We start from the raw sequence: 18,054 nt of genomic DNA on the forward strand, positions 1-18,054 counted from the left end.
GCCTCGGTAGGTTGAATATATAGGGGCGGGGTTTGTTCATAGAGACAAACCCCCCTGCTTGACTGGAAGTTCAGCACATGCTTAAATCCAGGGGTCCCAGTACCCCCAGTCTGTCCCAGAGAACAGGAGCAGCCAGGCAGGGTAATAGATAAGGGTAATAGATAAGGGTAATAGATAAGGGTAATAGATAAGGGTAATACCCCAACCATATAGATTGCACCCCAACAAAAGACACCACCCCAACCATTTACATTTCACCCCAACAAATGACATCGCCCCTACCTTTTACACTGCACCCCAACAAATGACACCGCCCCTACCTTTTACACTGCACCCCAACAAATGACACCACCCAACCTTTTACATTGCACCCCAACAAATGACACCACCCAAACTTATTACACTGCACCCCAACAAATGACATAACCCCAACCTTATACACTGCACCCCAACAAATGACACCACCCAACCATATAAATTGCAGCTTAACCTTATACATTGCACCCCAACAAATGAGACCACCCCGACCTTATACACTGCACCCCAACAAATGACACCACCCCAACCTTTTACATTGCACCTCAACAAATGACACCACCCCAACCTTATACATTGCACCCCAACAAATGAGACCGCCCCTACCTTATACACTGCACCCCAACAAATGACACCACCCCAACCTTATAGATTGCACCCCAACAAATGCACCACCCCAACCTTTCACATTGCACCCCAACAAATGACACCACCCCAACCTTTTACATTGCACCCCAACAAATGACACCACCCCAACCTTTTACATTGCACCCCAACAAATGACACCACCCCAACCTTTTACATTGCATCCCAACAAATGACACCACCCCAACCTTATAGATTGCACCCCAACAAATAACACCACCCCAACCTTTTACATTGCACCCCAACAAATGACACCACCCCAACCTTTTACATTGCACCCCAACAAATAACACCACACCAACCTTTTACATTGCACCCCAACAAATGACACCACACCAACCTTTTACATTGCACCCCAACAAATGACACCACCCCAACAAACGACACCCCAACCTTTTACATTGCACCCCAACAAATGACACCACCCCAACAAACGACACCCCAACCTTTTACATTGCACCCCAATAAATGACACCACCCCACTGTGACCTACAGCACTTACATTTGCCCATTTGTGTCTGTTAGTTACCTCTCCCATATAGATTGTAAGCTCTACGGGCAGGGACCTCGTTCATCTTGTGTTTCTGACTCTTACTGCAACTGCACCTTGTATTTATTTGTATTTATTGTTGTACTTTGTATTTATCCATTATCGTTAACCCCCTGTCTGTATTAATGTATTCTACTGTACAGCGCTGCGTACATAAGTAGCACTTTATAAATAAAGATATACATACATACATTATAGATTACACCCCAACAAAAGAAACTACCCAGCACTGAGAGACCCACAGCCTGCTTTCTATGTCTCTTTCCCCCAGACCCCAGAGCTGACCTCTCCTTGCTCCTCCCATTAGGATGTCACAGACCAATAGGAAATACAATGCCGTAGATGGGGCGCTGGATTTGCGAAGCTCCTGTGGTACATATGCTGTACAGGACGGGTTCCCACTGTAAGTATCGCCCAGTCATGTCTCTGTTTTTCTTTCACGGATTAAGGGGCTGATTTATTAAGAATCAAGGAAGGGGATTGGGTAGATTGATATCGTTTTTTTGCCATGCTCGTTTTTTTTTTAACAGACCTACAGCCTGACAAGCTTTTTTACTGTTTCAAAAAACCCAATCATGGAACAAAAACCTCCATAAAAAGCTTAAGATGCCAGAATATGCAATCGAGGTAAAAACAAGGGTTTTCCTACGTGATTGGATCTGCCCCAGAGGAGCAATTGATTATAAATCAGCCCCTGTGTGCTCCTATCTCTCTCTCTCTCTCTCACACACTCAGTCTATCACATGTCTTTACTTCCCACATTCCCTATTCATTTCTCCCATCCAGGAACCCAATGGGTCGAACAGGTTTGAGAGGTGTTGGGAGTCTTCGTTGGTTTGGGCCAAATCATTCTCTGCACCTGGTAATAACGCGGTGAGTGACACCAAGGAGTCTTTGGACCAGTGAGGTATAATGTGTGTGTGTGTTACATAGTTATATAGTTAAGCTGGGTTGAAAAAAGACCAAAGTCCATCAAGTTCAATGGAATTATGATCTTCCATAATAATATGTAGTACAATTGTCTGGGCATTAGATGCAGCGCTCTCATCATCATTCTGCCCTTGGGAATGTAACTCCTGGTAGTAGCATGATCTCTGTAGGGTACTGTAGGTAACTCCAGGTTATGTAGCTGTTCCTCCATATAGCTCTGGATCCTCTGGATGTACAATCCCACCACTGCCACCAAATGTCATGAAAATGACCTAACAGGAACACTGAAGGACACTGGAGAGTACCCACAAAGCAACAAATTGTCCTATGGATAACAGAAAGGTGATTCCAATGACCCACAAAAGTCTTTCCACAGTCCAAAGAAACCTCTAATCAATAATAGCTAAAGGGTCGCTGAAGGTTTGAACTGAAGTGCAGGAGTCTTTTCCTCCTCTCTCTGAAGACTGACTCCCAAGCTCTCTTTTTATGGCCCTGTTGGCCCAGCCTCCCAGTAAGTCTCTATTGTTATTATGCAGAGGAACCCCCTACCCAACATCCCCCGGCAGGGCATTCCCCAACCCCCTCACTGCCCTCACCGTGAGGAACCCCCTACCCAACATCCCCCGGCAGGGCATTCCCCAACCCCCTCACTGCCCTCACCGTGAGGAACCCCCTACCCAACATCCCCCGGCAGGGCATTCCCCAACCCCCTCACTGCCCTCACCGTGAGGAACCCCCTACCCAACATCCCCCGGCAGGGCATTCCCCAACCCCCTCACTGCCCTCACCGTGAGGAACCCCCTACCCAACATCCCCCGGCAGGGCATTCCCCAACCCCCTCACTGCCCTCACCGTGAGGAACCCCCTACCCAACATCCCCCGGCAGGGCATTCCCCAACCCCCTACCCAACAGCCCCTGGTATAGGGTTAGTGTATAGGGTTGGGGTTAGGGTTAATGTATAGGGTTAGAGTTAGGGTATAGGGGTTGGGGTAAGGGTTTGGCTGTTATATAACCAGAAATATGAAGATGTGCAATGATTTGTTTGTGTAGCCAATGACAAGTCAGTAGTCAGGGATGCACCCAATACACTATTTTAGGATCCGGCCGAATCCCAAACGGAATCCTGGATTGGGCGCATCCCCGGTAGCCAGAGGGTGCTTGGAAGAAGGAACGTACCTGCAGGGAGATACAGGGGCACTTTCCTTGAGAGAATTTAGTGTAATGCTCAGTCTGTGTGCCAAGAAGATGCCAGTCTGTGTGTGAGAGGCTTCAGGCAACCTGAGTAGATCCTGGTCTCTGATTCTGATGTTCCATTGGTTCCCAACATCAGGTGGAATACACGGGCCAATGGCTCCGCAGACAAAAAGCTTCCTCGGAAGATGCTGGAGGTGTTGGTTGTGAAAGAAAAGAAAAACGAACTGTGGGCGCTGCCAGGGGTAAGAGATTATGTTTGGGGGTGCTGGGTATTGGCACTGCCAGGGGTAAGAGATTATGTTTGGGGGTGCTGGGTATTGGCACTGCCAGGGGTAAGAGATTATGTTTGGGGGTGCTGGGTATTGGCACTGCCAGGGGTAAGAGATTATGTTTGGGGGTGCTGGGTATTGGCACTGCCAGGGGTAAGAGATTATGTTTGGGGGTGCTGGGTATCGGCACTGCCGGGGTAAGAGATTATGTTTGGGGGTGCTGGGTATTGGCACTGCCAGGGGTAAGAGATTATGTTTGGGGGTGCTGGGTATTGGCGCTACCAGGGGTAAGAGATTATGTTTGGGGGTGCTGGGTATTGGCGCTGCCAGGGGTAAGAGATTATGTTTGGGGGTGCTGGGTATTGGCACTGCCTGTTGCCCCATATACCCCTATTGCCCCTATACTGTGCAACCAAATGGGGGGTCAGAGTCAAATGCCCCGGGAATCTTCTCATGGTTATTAAGGCAGTTGATTGTAGGAAAGTGTATTATTGCCCTCAGTGTAATGGGGCACCGAGCCCACGGGGGCAGGGGCAATAGTACGGGGGGGCAATCTTGCTGCTAATGGTACTATCTATTCTAGGGGACCCTGAGCCCGGGAGAAGAGATCCCTTCCAAACTCCAATCTATTCTCAGTCAGACGTATGGAGAGCGATTCTCAGAGCTGCTCCGAGGGGGGAGAGAGGTAACGACTGTTGCACTAACGACTCATTAACCCGACATTATCTCTACGGGGCCCTCTGGGCTTACACCTTCCATTTCTACATAGTGACCAGATACAAAGCTACAAGCTGAACAGTGGGGTTCTAGAGTGTGTTGTTTGGGCAGCCTTGGGGGTCTCTTTCTATTTTGTCTATAAGTCGGGCTGGGAAGGGACAGTCGGGCTGGGAAGGGGCAGTCGGGCTGGGAAGGGGCAGTCGGGCTGGGAAGGGGCAGTCGGGCTGGGAAGGGGCAGTCGGGTTGGGAAGGGGCAGTCGGGTTGGGAAGGGGCAGTCGGGTTGGGAAGGGGCAATCGGGTTGGGAAGGGACAGTCGGGTTGGGAAGGGACAGTCGGGTTGGGAAGGGACAGTCGGGTTGGGAAGGGACAGTCGGGTTGGGAAGGGATGGGAAGGGACAGCCGGGTTAGGGAGTGCTGGTACCAATTACACACACAGCCCTATCGGGGAACTTTACGTTTATATTCTGAGGAGCAGTTTTTAGAGTCAGTTTAAGGGTTAAGTTTAATAGCGAAATGACAACAATCTGCAGTTTTTGGATGAAATCACAATAATGTTGCAGAGATTTATGGCAAAACCAGTCACATTTGATGGGGAGACTTTAATTACCCCCCCCCCCACGTGTTCAGCTGAATAGAACCAGAACTGTTTGAAGTCATGTGACATTTTCTGTATGAATTGAATGATATGCTAATTAGGGCTTTGTCCCCTGCCAATAGGCTGCAAATCTCCAATGGAGACTGGGGGAAGCCAAGCAGAAGAGCTGACAGTTGATCTGACACGGGGGAGGGTTACACGGAGCTTTACTTGTTTAACTCTTTTACTGCCAAGCACGTATGGCATACGTGCTGGCAGTAAAAGGGCTTAAACGCCAACGACGTGTCTCATACGTCGTTGGCGTTTAAGCGCTGCCCTCTGCAGCGGCGGCATGTGCCGCCGTTGCAGAGGGCTTCTAACAATGACAGCCCCCCTGGGCAATGTGCCAGGGGGGCTGTCATCAGGGTCCTGCGAGCCGATCGCTCGCAGGACCCTCCAGGAAGCAGCAGACGCGATCGCATCGCGTCTGCTGCTTCCTCCCTCTCCCCCAGCGCCGGCCCAACTGAGCAAGGAGCGATCGGGTCTTCAGGAACAGGTAAGGAGTTTTTTTTTCTTGCATTTACACACTTTTACACACTTATACACACATTTACATACATTTATACACACTTACATACATTTACACACACTTACAGCACACATTTTAGCATTTTTTTATTTTTTATTTTTATTTTTTTTTTTCATTTTTCACACGTTTATACACTTATTTACACTCATATACACACTTACACACTATCACACAACTTTTACACATGTACACACATGTATACACAAACACTTTTGTTTTTTTTTGTTTTGCTTTTTTTTTTTTTTTTTTTTTTTTCATTTTACCACTTTGTTTTTATTTTCTTTTACCTAAAAACTGTTTATTTTGACAGCGTAACTATTGGATCAGATATTCTGGCCACTAATTACACTGTCATGTAACTTATTTTGTTGTTTCACTGATTTGCACAATTTTTGTGGTTTTATCACATTTTATCCCTATATAAGTGTTCCTGATCTGTTTTTAGCGTAGCTTTGCCAGGTGTAACTTTGGTGCACAAAAATAACTTTACCTATTTTGAATTCATCAGAATGTGTACTTTCCAAAAATATATGGTTTTGTGGGGGTCACTGTATAGTTAGGGGGGGGTTACTGCACATAATACACTGACAGGGGGCTCTGTGTGCAAAAGCTGAGCTGGCAGGCGAGAAATCCTTATGCGCTATTTTCATTTAGGGTTCAGTACATACTGCAGACTTTGGTATATCTATGCATATTGGGCATCAAACTGTTCAGTAGGCCTCTGGTGTTCCTATTTGGGGTGATTTGTCTTTATCTGATCTTTATCAAGAAATTGTGAGAGATAAATGCGGAAAATTGCAACATTTTTATGCGATTTTCGAAATGTCATATAAATCTGCAAACTTAGGAAAGCTTTACAGCTTGGTACTTTGTAGCAATAAGAAATATTTACCCATTATAGATTCAGGGGGATGTGTATTTTCCAAAAATATATGGCTTTCTGGGGTGAATGTACTTTTTTTGTAGCATTATCCCACATATAATGATGTAAATGTGTTGATTTTGCAGGAGCTGAAATGATAGATCATATGGGGGTATGTTCCCATTGGGGCCCCTACATGCCACATACTTAGGTAAACCTATACATATTGGGCATCAAACTGTTCAGTGGACCCCTGGCGTTCAAATTTAGGGTGTTTTATCTTGGTACCTAACACTATGTGGGAGATAAGATGCTGCAAAGTGGAAGCTTTGAGGGGATTTTTGGAAATGTCATCAAAATTGCTAATTTTAGAAAAGCTGTGCGGCTTGGTACTTTGGAGTAGAAAGACATGGGTACCCATTTTAGATTTGGGGGAATGTGTACTTTCCAAAAATATATGACTTTCTGGGGTGAGCGTACTTTTTACTAGCTTCATCCCACATATAATGATGTAAATGTGTTGATTTTGCAGAAGCTGAAATGACAGAAATGACAGTACATATGGGGGTTCACATTGGGGCCCCTACATGCCACATACTTAGGTAAACCTATACATATTGGGCATCAAACTGTTCAGTGGACCCCAGGCATTCATATTTAGGGTGTTTTATTTGGTTACTTTATGACCTGTAGGAGATAAGATACTATAGACTAGAAGCTTTGAAGCGATTTTTAAAAAAAATCACAAATTTTGATAAAAACCAATAACTTTAGGAAAGCATTGCGACTTGATAGTTTGGAGTAGACAGACAGTTGTGCCTATTCTGTATTCCCCAGAATCTGTTCTTTCCAAAAATGTACAATTTTCTGGGATAAACCTTCTGTTAGTGGAATTTTGGCCTTGAAATCCAAAGTATGCAGTTTTTTGGAGCAGTGCTTTGGGAATTTGGTAGTGTACTGCTGGGAGTTTTTGACCTATACAAGTGAGAAATCTCCATAAAACTATATATATTTGGTATTGGCACGTTCAGGAGACATGGGATTTTCCAAATCAGTTGTATATTCGTGCATAAAATAATTTTTGTTTCTAGTATGTGTGATTATATTATGGAAAATTAGATTTTTTTTTGCATTTTTAGACATTTAGAAGCCTATATCTTGTTACAGAATTGGAATTACACAAAAATTCTACCATATTTTGAAAGCTTAGGTTGTTCTGAAAAAAACGATATATTGTTTTCCTTGGTAAACTAAAAGTCCCCCCGAGGAAAGGCCCCTAAAGTGAAACAGTGCAAAATGTTCAAAAACTGTCTGGCAATACAAGTTCCGCTTTGACCAAAATGGCTGGCAGTAAAAGGGTTAAAGGACAAATTTGTTTGTGAATATGGAGAAAGTCCCTTATTAGGAGTAAAAGTGAATCCCCCTATAGAGACCCCTGTAAGCATAGGTCTATTACAGACTGAAGCTGAGACTGGGCCGGACTGGGTTGGACTGGGCCCCAGAACTCTGGGAGAGATCCCCATCGGCCGGTCGGGGGGGAAGCAGCGCTGATAGTGACAGACTGATTGTAATGTGAGTGCGGCGCCCCCTAAAGCGCAGGAGGGGGATATAACATTATGGCACAGATACTGAGGGGTCTGTCTCCCCCAGGTGTTCCGGGGATATCTAGATGACCCGAGGAACACAGACAATTCCTGGATTGAAACACTGGCTGTGAATATTCATCTGGACACGGAGGAAACACTCAGTCAATTCCTACAGGTAAGTGCAGCTCAGGTGTATAACTATTTTAATGAAAGAAATCCCCTCCCCTGCTTACCCGGCTCCCCTCCCCTGCTTACCCGGCTCCCCTCCCCCTGCTTACCCTGCTCCCCTCCCCCTGCTTACCCTGCTCCCCTCCCCCTGCTTACCCTGCTCCCCTCCCCCTGCTTACCCTGCTCCCCTCCCCCTGCTTACCCTGCTCCCCTCCCCCTGCTTACCCTGCTCCCCTCCCCTGATCACTATATATAAATAAATGCAGTTTAATGGGCCCGTCTCTCTCTCACAGAATCTGAACCAATCCAGCCCGGAGGTTTCTCTTCGCTGGCAGATCCTGGATCACAAGATCCCAATCTACGCTAATGAGAAGGAAATCTTACAGAGAACAGCGGAAGTGCACGGAACACATTACTGAGCCCATTCCCTGTATTGGGGCCCCGGGCTGAGCACAAATCATATCCGGGCCAGAGAACATTCCGTGAGGGGCCACAATTGACACGGAATAACAGACAATGTTCCCTGTAACTCGGATCAATGGATCTTTCTGTGAATGAGAATAATGAGAATTTCACTTACCTCTTATCGTAAATTCCATTTCTTCTAGTCCCGACATGTCAGTACGCATGGGCAGTATTGCCCCCACAGCTAGGAGGTAGGACCTATATACCAAAGCCAATCAAAATTAGCCCTTACCTATAAGACCATGTGACTTCCTCCTCACCACTGTTATACATTTGCCAAGCAATACAAGAAGCAAATAATTGGGATGGGAAACCCCGTACTGACATGTCGGGACTAGAAGAAATGGAATTTACGATAAGAGGTAAGTGAAATTCTCATTTTCTTCTTCGTCCCTTCCATGTCAGTACGCATGGGATCTACCAAGCCATGCCCCTAAAATATAAGGGGTGGGAATAATAATATCAACAGATGCTAAAAACAAATCAAGCATCACAAGAAAAAACGGACCAATCCCGGCTACAAGAATCCTCTGAGGGACCAGAGGGATTTCCACACTACGGTTGCCATAAACACCCAAACCCGGCTCGGGAGGATCCTCTGCCAACAAGAAGAAAATGGTCACAATCATAACTCTGACACTGGGCAATTCACTGGTGTTACCAGCCCCGCAGCAACCGACCAGTTAACCACAACTCTGATGCATTATCCACTAGAGCTGTCTCTATGCCCCCAATCCTTAGCACTAACCTGGGGCCCTAGAAAAATAATTGTGACACACAAGCCTCTAGCTCCAAAGCACACCGGTATCAGCTTAAATTGGTGTTGAGAGCCGTCAAACTCAACAACCCCCAGAGATCAGCCAAAGATAATCCAAGCACAGATCTGAAGCAACGAACAGTGAAAGGGCCCACTAGCCATCAAGCCCCCCTATGGCACAAACAAGCTAGGGACCCCAGCCTGTAACAGAGCATGACAGGCTGAAACCCAACTTCCTACCACTCACTGTAGCTACCAACCTTGAGAGGCTACCTAACCAGCAATGTTAGGGCCAGGTTTAGGAACTGTACACGACCTGCAGATGGAAGATCAGCTAACCAGTAAAACATGACTGGAATCAACTGGAAAACATGCATGGAACGACTGGTGCACAGCCAGCCCATACTCAATGTACCATCTAGCCACCCTGCATGAAAGTCAGAAGCGCCATATACTATGCATGCTAAACAACCAGCGGACAAACCAACACCCTGCCAGAAAGCAGCGGTGGACATGTCAAGAAAAGCACTGGAGAACACGCCAGCTGCCATCCCTGCATGCAAGAGCCCAGAGTGAAAGACAGCTAACACACAAGCAATAGCAAAAAAACTAGCGCTGTGCTTGCAATACACGACTCTGCAACCACTGATGGACTGTTCAGATACTGTAACTGCAAAGAAACCGCTCCCCAAACTGCCCACTGCTAGTAAGGAGTGGAATACAAGGTGAAAAACAAGCACCCACACATGCCAAGAAAGCAGCTAAGGTAGACAGCCACAAGCGCCAAGGCACACCATGACATGAACCAAAGACCATATCAAAGGCAGCCAACCACATGCCTGCACCAAGGACCACAGCATGACTGGCAACCATATACGCCAAGGACTAAGCCAAGGCAAGCAGCCACCTGCGCCAAGGAGCACACCAAAACTGGCAGCATCCTATGAGCCTAAGCTCCTAACCAGGGCCAGTCTCCCTGGGAGCCAAAGGACAGAAAACAGGGCAAGTTGGCAAGCAAACCAAGGCTAAAACCGGGGTCAAATGAGCCACAAACCAGGACCAAAGGCCAAAATTGGTAAAACGCCAAGCAAGCCAAAGGCCAGAACTAGAGCCAACGGCCAAGCAAGCCAAAGGGCAGAAACAGAGCCAACAGCCAAGCAAGCCAAAGGCCAAAACCAATGGGCAAGCAAGCCAAAAAGTCAAAACTGGAGCCAATGGCCAAAACCTGAGCCAATGGCCAGGCAAGCTGAAGGCCAAAAACAGAGCCAAAAGGCCGATCAAGCCAAAGGTCAAAACCTGAGCCAAAAGGCCAGAACCAGAGCCAAAGGCCAAGCAAGCCAAAGGCCAGAGCCAAGCGGCCAAGCAAGCCAAAGGCCAGAACCAGAGCCAAGTGGCCAAGCAAGCCAAAGGCCAGAGCCAAGTGGCCAAGCAAGCCAAAGGCCAGAATCAGAGCCAATGGCCAAGCAAGCCAAAGGCCAGAACCAGAGCCAAGTGGCCAAGCAAGCCAAAAGCCAGAACCAGAGCCAAGCAAGCCAAAGGCCAGAATCAGAGCCAATGGCCAAGCAAGCCAAAGACCAGAACCGGGCCAACGGTCACACCAGCCAAAGGCCAAAACCAATGGGTAAGTGAGCCAAAAGGTCAAAACTGGAGCCAATGGCCAAAACCAGAGTCAATGGCCAAGTAAACTAAGGCCCAAAACAGAGCCAAAAGGCTGAAACCAGAGCCAAAGGTCTGAACCAATGGACCAAGCAAGTCAAAGACTAAACTAATGTCCAAGCGAGCCAAAGGTCAAAACTGGAACCAATGGGCAAGCAAGCCAAAGGCCAAAATCAGATCCCACTGCCGAGCAAGCCAAAGGACAGAACTGGGAAAAACGGCCAAGCAAACCAGAAGACAGAACCAGCGGCCAAGTGAGCTAAAAGCCAGAATGGAAGAAGCAGCCAAGTGAGTCAAGGCCAGAACCAGGGCCAGCGACCAAGCAAAGAAAACTGCCAAACCAAGGACCAGTGGCCACTCAAGCCAACAAGGACCAGCAGGCAAGCAAGCCAGAGTTCAAAACAAGGACCAGCAGGCAAGCCTATAGCAACAATTCTGCTGCCAGGGGTGAGAGGCAGTAGCAAAGCAAGCCAAAGGCCATAACCCGGAACCACAGCCAAGGGCAACAAAAGCCATAAACAGACCCAACAGCCAAGCAAGCCAAAGACCGTAATCTGGGCCAACAGGCACACAAGGCAAAGTCCATGACAAGGACCAGCAGCCAAGCAAGCCAAGGCTATAGCAGAAAGTCTGATGCCAGGGGTCAGAGGCAGTAGACAGATGAGATCGAGGCCATAAGCAGAAACTGCAGCCAAGTTAGGCAAAGGCCATAGACAGAACCAACAGCCAAGCAAGCCAAAGACCATAATCAGGGCCAACAGACACACAAGGCAAAGTCCATGAAAAGGACCAGCAGCCAAGAAAGTCAGGGCTATAGCAGAAAGTCTGATGCCAGGGGTCAGAGGCAGTAGACAGATGAGCCGGAGGCCATAAGCAGGAACTGCAGCCAAGTTAGGCAAAGGCCATAGACATAACCAACGGCCAAGCAAACCAAAAACAATAATCACGGCCAGGGTCAGGCACACAAGGCAAAGCCCAAAACAAGGAACATCAGCCATGCAAGCCAAGAGACATAGCAAAAAACTGGCTAACAGGGACCAAGAACAGCAGTCACGCTGACCAAAGGCTATAACCAGGACAACGACCAACAGGCACGTAAGCAAAGGTCATAGCACAAGCCGGCAGTCATGCAAAATGACAGTCACAGAGCAATCAAACATTTACTAATGTTGGCTCCTATCATGCTAGCAGACAGAAATATACCTGTAAACACACCAGAAAGAAAAAGGAGTTGTTGAACTACAACTCTGTTCATACCTGGTAGGAAAAAACTGCCTTTTAAGCCAAAGACCCAACCAGGGCCTGCAGAAATATTATAAGCAGGAAAAAAACAGCAGAAACCCCAGTTACACCAGGAAGCCCCTGATGGAATAAGAGCTGCTATACCTGCTGTGTCTGCACAGGAGATTCGACTCACAAGGAATTCTACATATATGAAATAGCAATAACAAGGAGCCCAAGAAGCATACAGGCACCTAACAAGATAACACTGGCTTGTAGGTAAAGGCAAACTCCAGTCAGAACCCTGGAGAAAGACTGGTTAAAAGGTGCAGACTCCCTGTGAGAAAAGGAGATACTATACTGCTACAGCAGTGCAACTCCCAGCCAGTCTGGGCACACCTGGTGTAATAATGAGCTCCCATACCTGCAGAGTTTGCATGGTAGACTCAAAGAAAAGCTAACAATATGAAACAGCAATAGCAAGGAGGCCTAGAAGCATACAAACACCTTACAGGATAAAATTGGCTTGTAGGCAAAATGCAAACTCCAGTCAGAACTGTGGAGAAAGGTTGGTTATAAGGTTCAGACTCCCTGCGAGAAAAGGAGATACCATACTGCTACAGCAGTGCAACTCCTAGCCAGTCTGGATGTACCCAGTGTAATAATGGTCCAATACCTGCAGAGTTTGCATGGCAGGCACTACTCACATAGAAAGGCTAACAATATGAAACAGCAATAGCAAGGAGGCCTAGAAGCACACAAACACCTTACAGGATAAAATTGGCTTGTAGGCAAAATGCAAACTCCAGTCAGAACCCTGGAGAAAGGCTGGTTATAAGGTGCAGACTCCCCGTAAGAAAAGGAGATACCATACTGCTACAGCAGTGCAACTCCTAGAACAGTCTTGGAAGCACCTGGTGTAAATGAGCACCCATATGAGCACCAATACCTGCACCCTTACCTGCACCCATACCTGCACCCATACCTGCACCCATACCTGCACCCATACCTGCACCCATACCTGCACCCATACCTGCACCCATACCTGCACCCATACCTGCACCCATACCTGCTGTGTCTGCACAGAGGACTCAGGCTTACAGTAAAAACACAAAAGATATCAATAGCAAAGTGCCCTAAAGGAGCACTTACACCTTACCAGATAGCAGTGAGTGTCAGCAGGATGGCAACTCCCACAAGAACCCAGACAGCCTTCAGCTGAGGGACATAATTAGCTCGTTAGTATCCAGGCTTCTCAGTGCCCTGAGCATTTCATACACACAGTGAGACTGAAGGTTCATACTCACCAGATTCAGGCTTAGTTATCACTAGCCCATATCCATACCCATGGCCCTTTAGTCCGAAATGTCTTCAAAGGCTCAAAACATCATAGGAAAAAGGAGACTCAATTGATCACAGGCAGGAAAGTGGAAATACCCACGCCTGTATACTTTCCCACTAAGTGCCTGTTTGCATACTGTGCATACATGGGAATAGAGCAGGGGGGCTATTTCCCACTAAGCAGCTGTTCACATACTGTGCATACATGGGAATAGAGCAGGGGGGCTATTTCCCACTAAGTGCCTGTTTGCATACTGTGCATACATGGGAATAGAGCAGGGGGTTATTTTAGCACAAGGCTAGGACCATGGGTATGCCCACACCTGCATTTCTTCCCAATAGGTGACAGTTTGCTTACTTTACTTATTGGGGCATCAGGTAAAATCTTCTCCATTACCTGGGAATCATCCCTCTATGTATACACAGGGGTAAAAAATAAAATAAATAAATAAAATGACAAAAACAAAAGAAAAATCAAACTGTGAAATCACAAAATGGTGAGGAGGGAGATCCTACCTCCTGTTCAGTAGGACAAAAAATAACAGTGGTGAGGAGGAAGTCACATGGTCTTATAGGTAAGGGCTAATTTTGATTGGCTTTGGTATATAGGTCCTACCTCCTAGCTGGGGGGGCAATACTACTGCCCATGCGTACTGACATGGAAGGGACGAAGAAGAAAATCCGGATATTATACAGAAAGCAGAATTTACAGCAGTGCAGCGAATGAAAAGCAACTGTAAGCGGAAACTACTCAGGGCTCCGGGCTACTGGGTCCCATTACTTTTTGGGCAAAATTAGTAAGAAATGGTCTTTATATCTTTACTAATATTTCATGAAAAGGGAGATGTGGCGGGGGCAGATTTCCGACAAATCCATTTGGCCGTGGAGGGGCAGGTTTCAGACCCATTTGGCCCTGGTGGGGGCAGATTTTAGACCCATTTGGCCCTGGCAAGGGCATATTTCCAACAAATCCATTTGGCCTTGGAGGGGGCAGATTTCAGATAAATCCATTTGGCCCCCGGAGGGGGCAGATTTCAGACCCATTTGGTCCCATAGGGGGCAGATTTCAGATTTTGGCCCATGGAACATTTATTTCCCATAAGAGTGGGGCCCTCACTGTAAGAGCCCTGATCCTGATGGGTTTCATTGCCTAAAATAAAAACATACAGCCAGAGCCGGACATTCTAACTGCATTAGATATTTCTCTGTAACGGCGGATATATCCGTAACTTGCGGAAGGAAAGAAAGACCCAAATCCAATTTAATTCCCTCCCAGCAATGAGAAGATCAGTCTGAAAACTTTGCGCCAATCCACTGGGCCCTAAAAATGTTGTGTTTTGAATTATTTATCTATATTATTTATCAGTCGGAGAGAGGAGGCGGGCCCAGAAAGGGAACGTGGGCGTGGCTTAGACCAGGCAGTCAGTGAGAGGGATACAGTTCAGCTGCATTGTAGGACTTGTACTCAGCAAATTGAGAGATTTAAAAAAATAAAGTTGACTTTTTTTTAACACCTTTTGTTTATATAAATAACTTTTAAATCAAGTACAGGTACTGTTTTATTATTACAGAGAAAAGGGAATCATTTAACCATGAAATAAACCCAATAGGGCTGTTCTGCCCCAATAAGGGGTAATTATATCTTAGTTGGGATCAAGTACAGGTACTGTTTTATTATTACAGAGAAAAGGGAATCATTTAACCATTAAATAAACCCAATAGGGCTGTTCTGCCCCCAATAAGGGGTAATTATATCTTAGTTGGGATCAAGTACAGGTACTGTTTTATTATTACAGAGAAAAGGGAATCATTTAACCATGAAATAAACCCAATAGGATTGTTCTGCCCCAATAAGGGGTAATTATATCTTAGTTGGGATCAAGTACAGGTACTGTTTTATTATTACAGAGAAAAGGGAATCATTTAACCATGAAATAAACCCAATAGGATTGTTCTGCCCCAATAAGGGGTAATTATATCTTAGTTACATAGTTACATAGGGTTGAAAAAAGACCATTGTCCATCAAGTTCAACCCATCCGAGTAAACCCAGCACACAACCTATATTAACCAATCTATACACTCACATACATAAACTATAAATACAACCACTAGTACTAACTGTAGGTATTAGTATCACAATAGCCTTGGGTATTCTGCTTGTTCAAAAACTCATCCAGGCCCCTCTTATAGGCATTAACAGAATCTGCCATTACCCCATCTCTAGGGGCATTCCATAACCCCCTCACTGCCCTCACCGTGAGGAACCCCCTACCCAACATCCCCCGGCAGGGCATTCCCCAACCCCCTCACTGCCCTCACCGTGAGGAACCCCCTACCCAACATCCCCCGGCAGGGCATTCCCCAACCCCCTCACTGCCCTCACCGTGAGGAACCCCCTACCCAACACCCCCCGGCAGGGCATTCCCCAACCCCCTCACTGCCCTCACCGTGAGGAACCCCCTACCCAACATCCCCCGGCAGGGCATTCCCCAACCCCCTCACTGCCCTCACCGTGAGGAACCCCCTACCCAACACCCCCCGGCAGGGCATTCCCCAACCCCCTCACTGCCCTCACCGTGAGGAACCCCCTACCCAACATCCCCCGGCAGGGCATTCCCCAACCCCCTCACTGCCCTCACCGTGAGGAACCCCCTACCCAACATCCCCCGGCAGGGCATTCCCCAACCCCCTCACTGCCCTCACCGTGAGGAACCCCCTACCACACATCCCCCGGCAGGGTATTCCCCAGCCCCCTCACTGCCCTCACCGTGAGGAACCCCCTACCCAACATCCCCCGGCAGGGCATTCCCCAACCCCCTCACTGCCCTCACCGTGAGGAACCCCCTACCCAACATCCCCCGGCAGGGCATTCCCCAACCCCCTCACTGCCCTCACCGTGAGGAACCCCCTACCCAACACCCCCCGGCAGGGCATTCCCCAACCCCCTCACTGCCCTCACCGTGAGGAACCCCCTACCACACATCCCCCGGCAGGGTATTCCCCAGCCCCCTCACTGCCCTCACCGTGAGGAACCCCCTACCCAACATCCCCCGGCAGGGCATTCCCCAACCCCCTCACTGCCCTCACCGTGAGGAACCCCCTACCCAACATCCCCCGGCAGGGCATTCCCCAACCCCCTCACTGCCCTCACCGTGAGGAACCCCCTACCCAACACCCCCCGGCAGGGCATTCCCCAACCCCCTCACTGCCCTCACCGTGAGGAACCCCCTACCCAACATCCCCCGGCAGGGCATTCCCCAACCCCCTCACTGCCCTCACCGTGAGGAACCCCCTACGCTGCTTCAAATGGAAGCTCCTTTCCTCTAATCTATAGGGGGGGCCTCTGGTGCGCTGATTGTTTTTATGGGAAAAAAGAACCCCCCCAACTGCCTATAATCCCCTCTAATGTACTTGTACAGAGTAATCATGTCCCCTCGCAAGCGCCTCTTTTCCAGAGAAAACAACCCCAACCCTGACAGTCTCACCTCATAGTTTAACCCTTCCATCCCCTTAACCAGTTTAGTTGCAGTCTCTGCACTCTCTCCAGCTCATTAATATCCTTCTTAAGGACTGGAGCCCAAAACTGCCCCCCCATACTCACTGTTACTGCCCCCCCATACTCACTGTTACTGCCCCCCCATACTCACTGTTACTGCCCCCCCCATACTCACTGTTACTGCCCCCCCCATACTCACTGTCACTGCCCCCCCCATACTCACTGTCACTGCCCCCCATACTCACTGTCACTGCCCCCCATACTCACTGTCACTGCCCCCCATACTCACTGTTACTGCCCCCCCATACTCACTGTTACTGCCCCCCCATACTCACTGTTACTGCCCCCCATACTCACTGTTACTGCCCCCCATACTCACTGTTACTGCCCCCCATACTCAAGGTGAGGCCTTACCAGGGACCTATAAAGAGGCAAAATTATGTTCTCATCCCTTGAGTCAATGCCCTGTTTATACAAGACAGCACTTTATTTGCTTTAGTAGCCACAGAATGACACTGCCTGGAATTAGACAACTTGTTATCCACAAAAACCCCTAGATCCTTCTCCATTAAGGATCCCCCAACACACTCCCATTCAGTAGATAGTTCGCGTTTATATTATTTCTACCAAAGGGCAGAACTTTGCACTTATCAACATTGAACCTCATTTCCCAGTTTGCTGCCCAGTTTCCCAGTCAAATCGCTCTGCAAAGCGGCACATCCTGCATGGAACTTATAGTTTTGCCCAATTTAGTGTCATCAGCAAAAATAGAAACAATACTGTCTATGCCCCCCTCCAGGGCATTAATAAACAAGTTAAAAAGCAAAGGACCAAGGACTGACCCCTGCGGTACCCACTAACCACACTGGGCCAATTAGAAAATGTTCCATTTCCCCCCACTCTGTGTAATCTATCCTTCAGCCAGTTCTCTATCCAATTACAGATATTATGTTCTAGGCCAATATTCCTTAATTTGATCATTAACCTTCTGTGA

At 47.7% G+C, this 18,054-nt stretch overlaps 1 protein-coding gene across 2 annotated transcripts in view; it reads left to right on the forward strand.

Moving 5' to 3' along the window:
• The window catches only part of trpm2l (transient receptor potential cation channel, subfamily M, member 2 like), an 80,787-nt gene extending 72,103 nt beyond the window's left edge, over positions 1 to 8,684 (forward strand). Inside the window, exons 29-34 of one of the 2 annotated variants that reach the window (XM_031897464.1) lie at positions 1,539 to 1,634; positions 2,018 to 2,104; positions 3,493 to 3,598; positions 4,209 to 4,310; positions 8,019 to 8,129; positions 8,416 to 8,684. In XM_031897464.1, the coding sequence (XP_031753324.1) occupies positions 1,539 to 1,634; positions 2,018 to 2,104; positions 3,493 to 3,598; positions 4,209 to 4,310; positions 8,019 to 8,129; positions 8,416 to 8,541 (628 nt within the window). In that variant the 3' untranslated portion in view covers positions 8,542 to 8,684. Of the gene's footprint in view, positions 1 to 1,538; positions 1,635 to 1,761; positions 1,936 to 2,017; positions 2,105 to 3,492; positions 3,599 to 4,208; positions 4,311 to 8,018; positions 8,130 to 8,415 lie in introns of those variants that run through there. The other variant, XM_031897465.1, reaches the window with a different exon arrangement.
• The last annotated feature ends 9,370 nt before the right edge of the window (positions 8,685 to 18,054 follow it).

The sequence above is a fragment of the Xenopus tropicalis genome, chromosome 2 (assembly GCF_000004195.4).
Source record: "Xenopus tropicalis strain Nigerian chromosome 2, UCB_Xtro_10.0, whole genome shotgun sequence".
Taxonomy (NCBI): Eukaryota; Metazoa; Chordata; class Amphibia; order Anura; family Pipidae; genus Xenopus; species Xenopus tropicalis.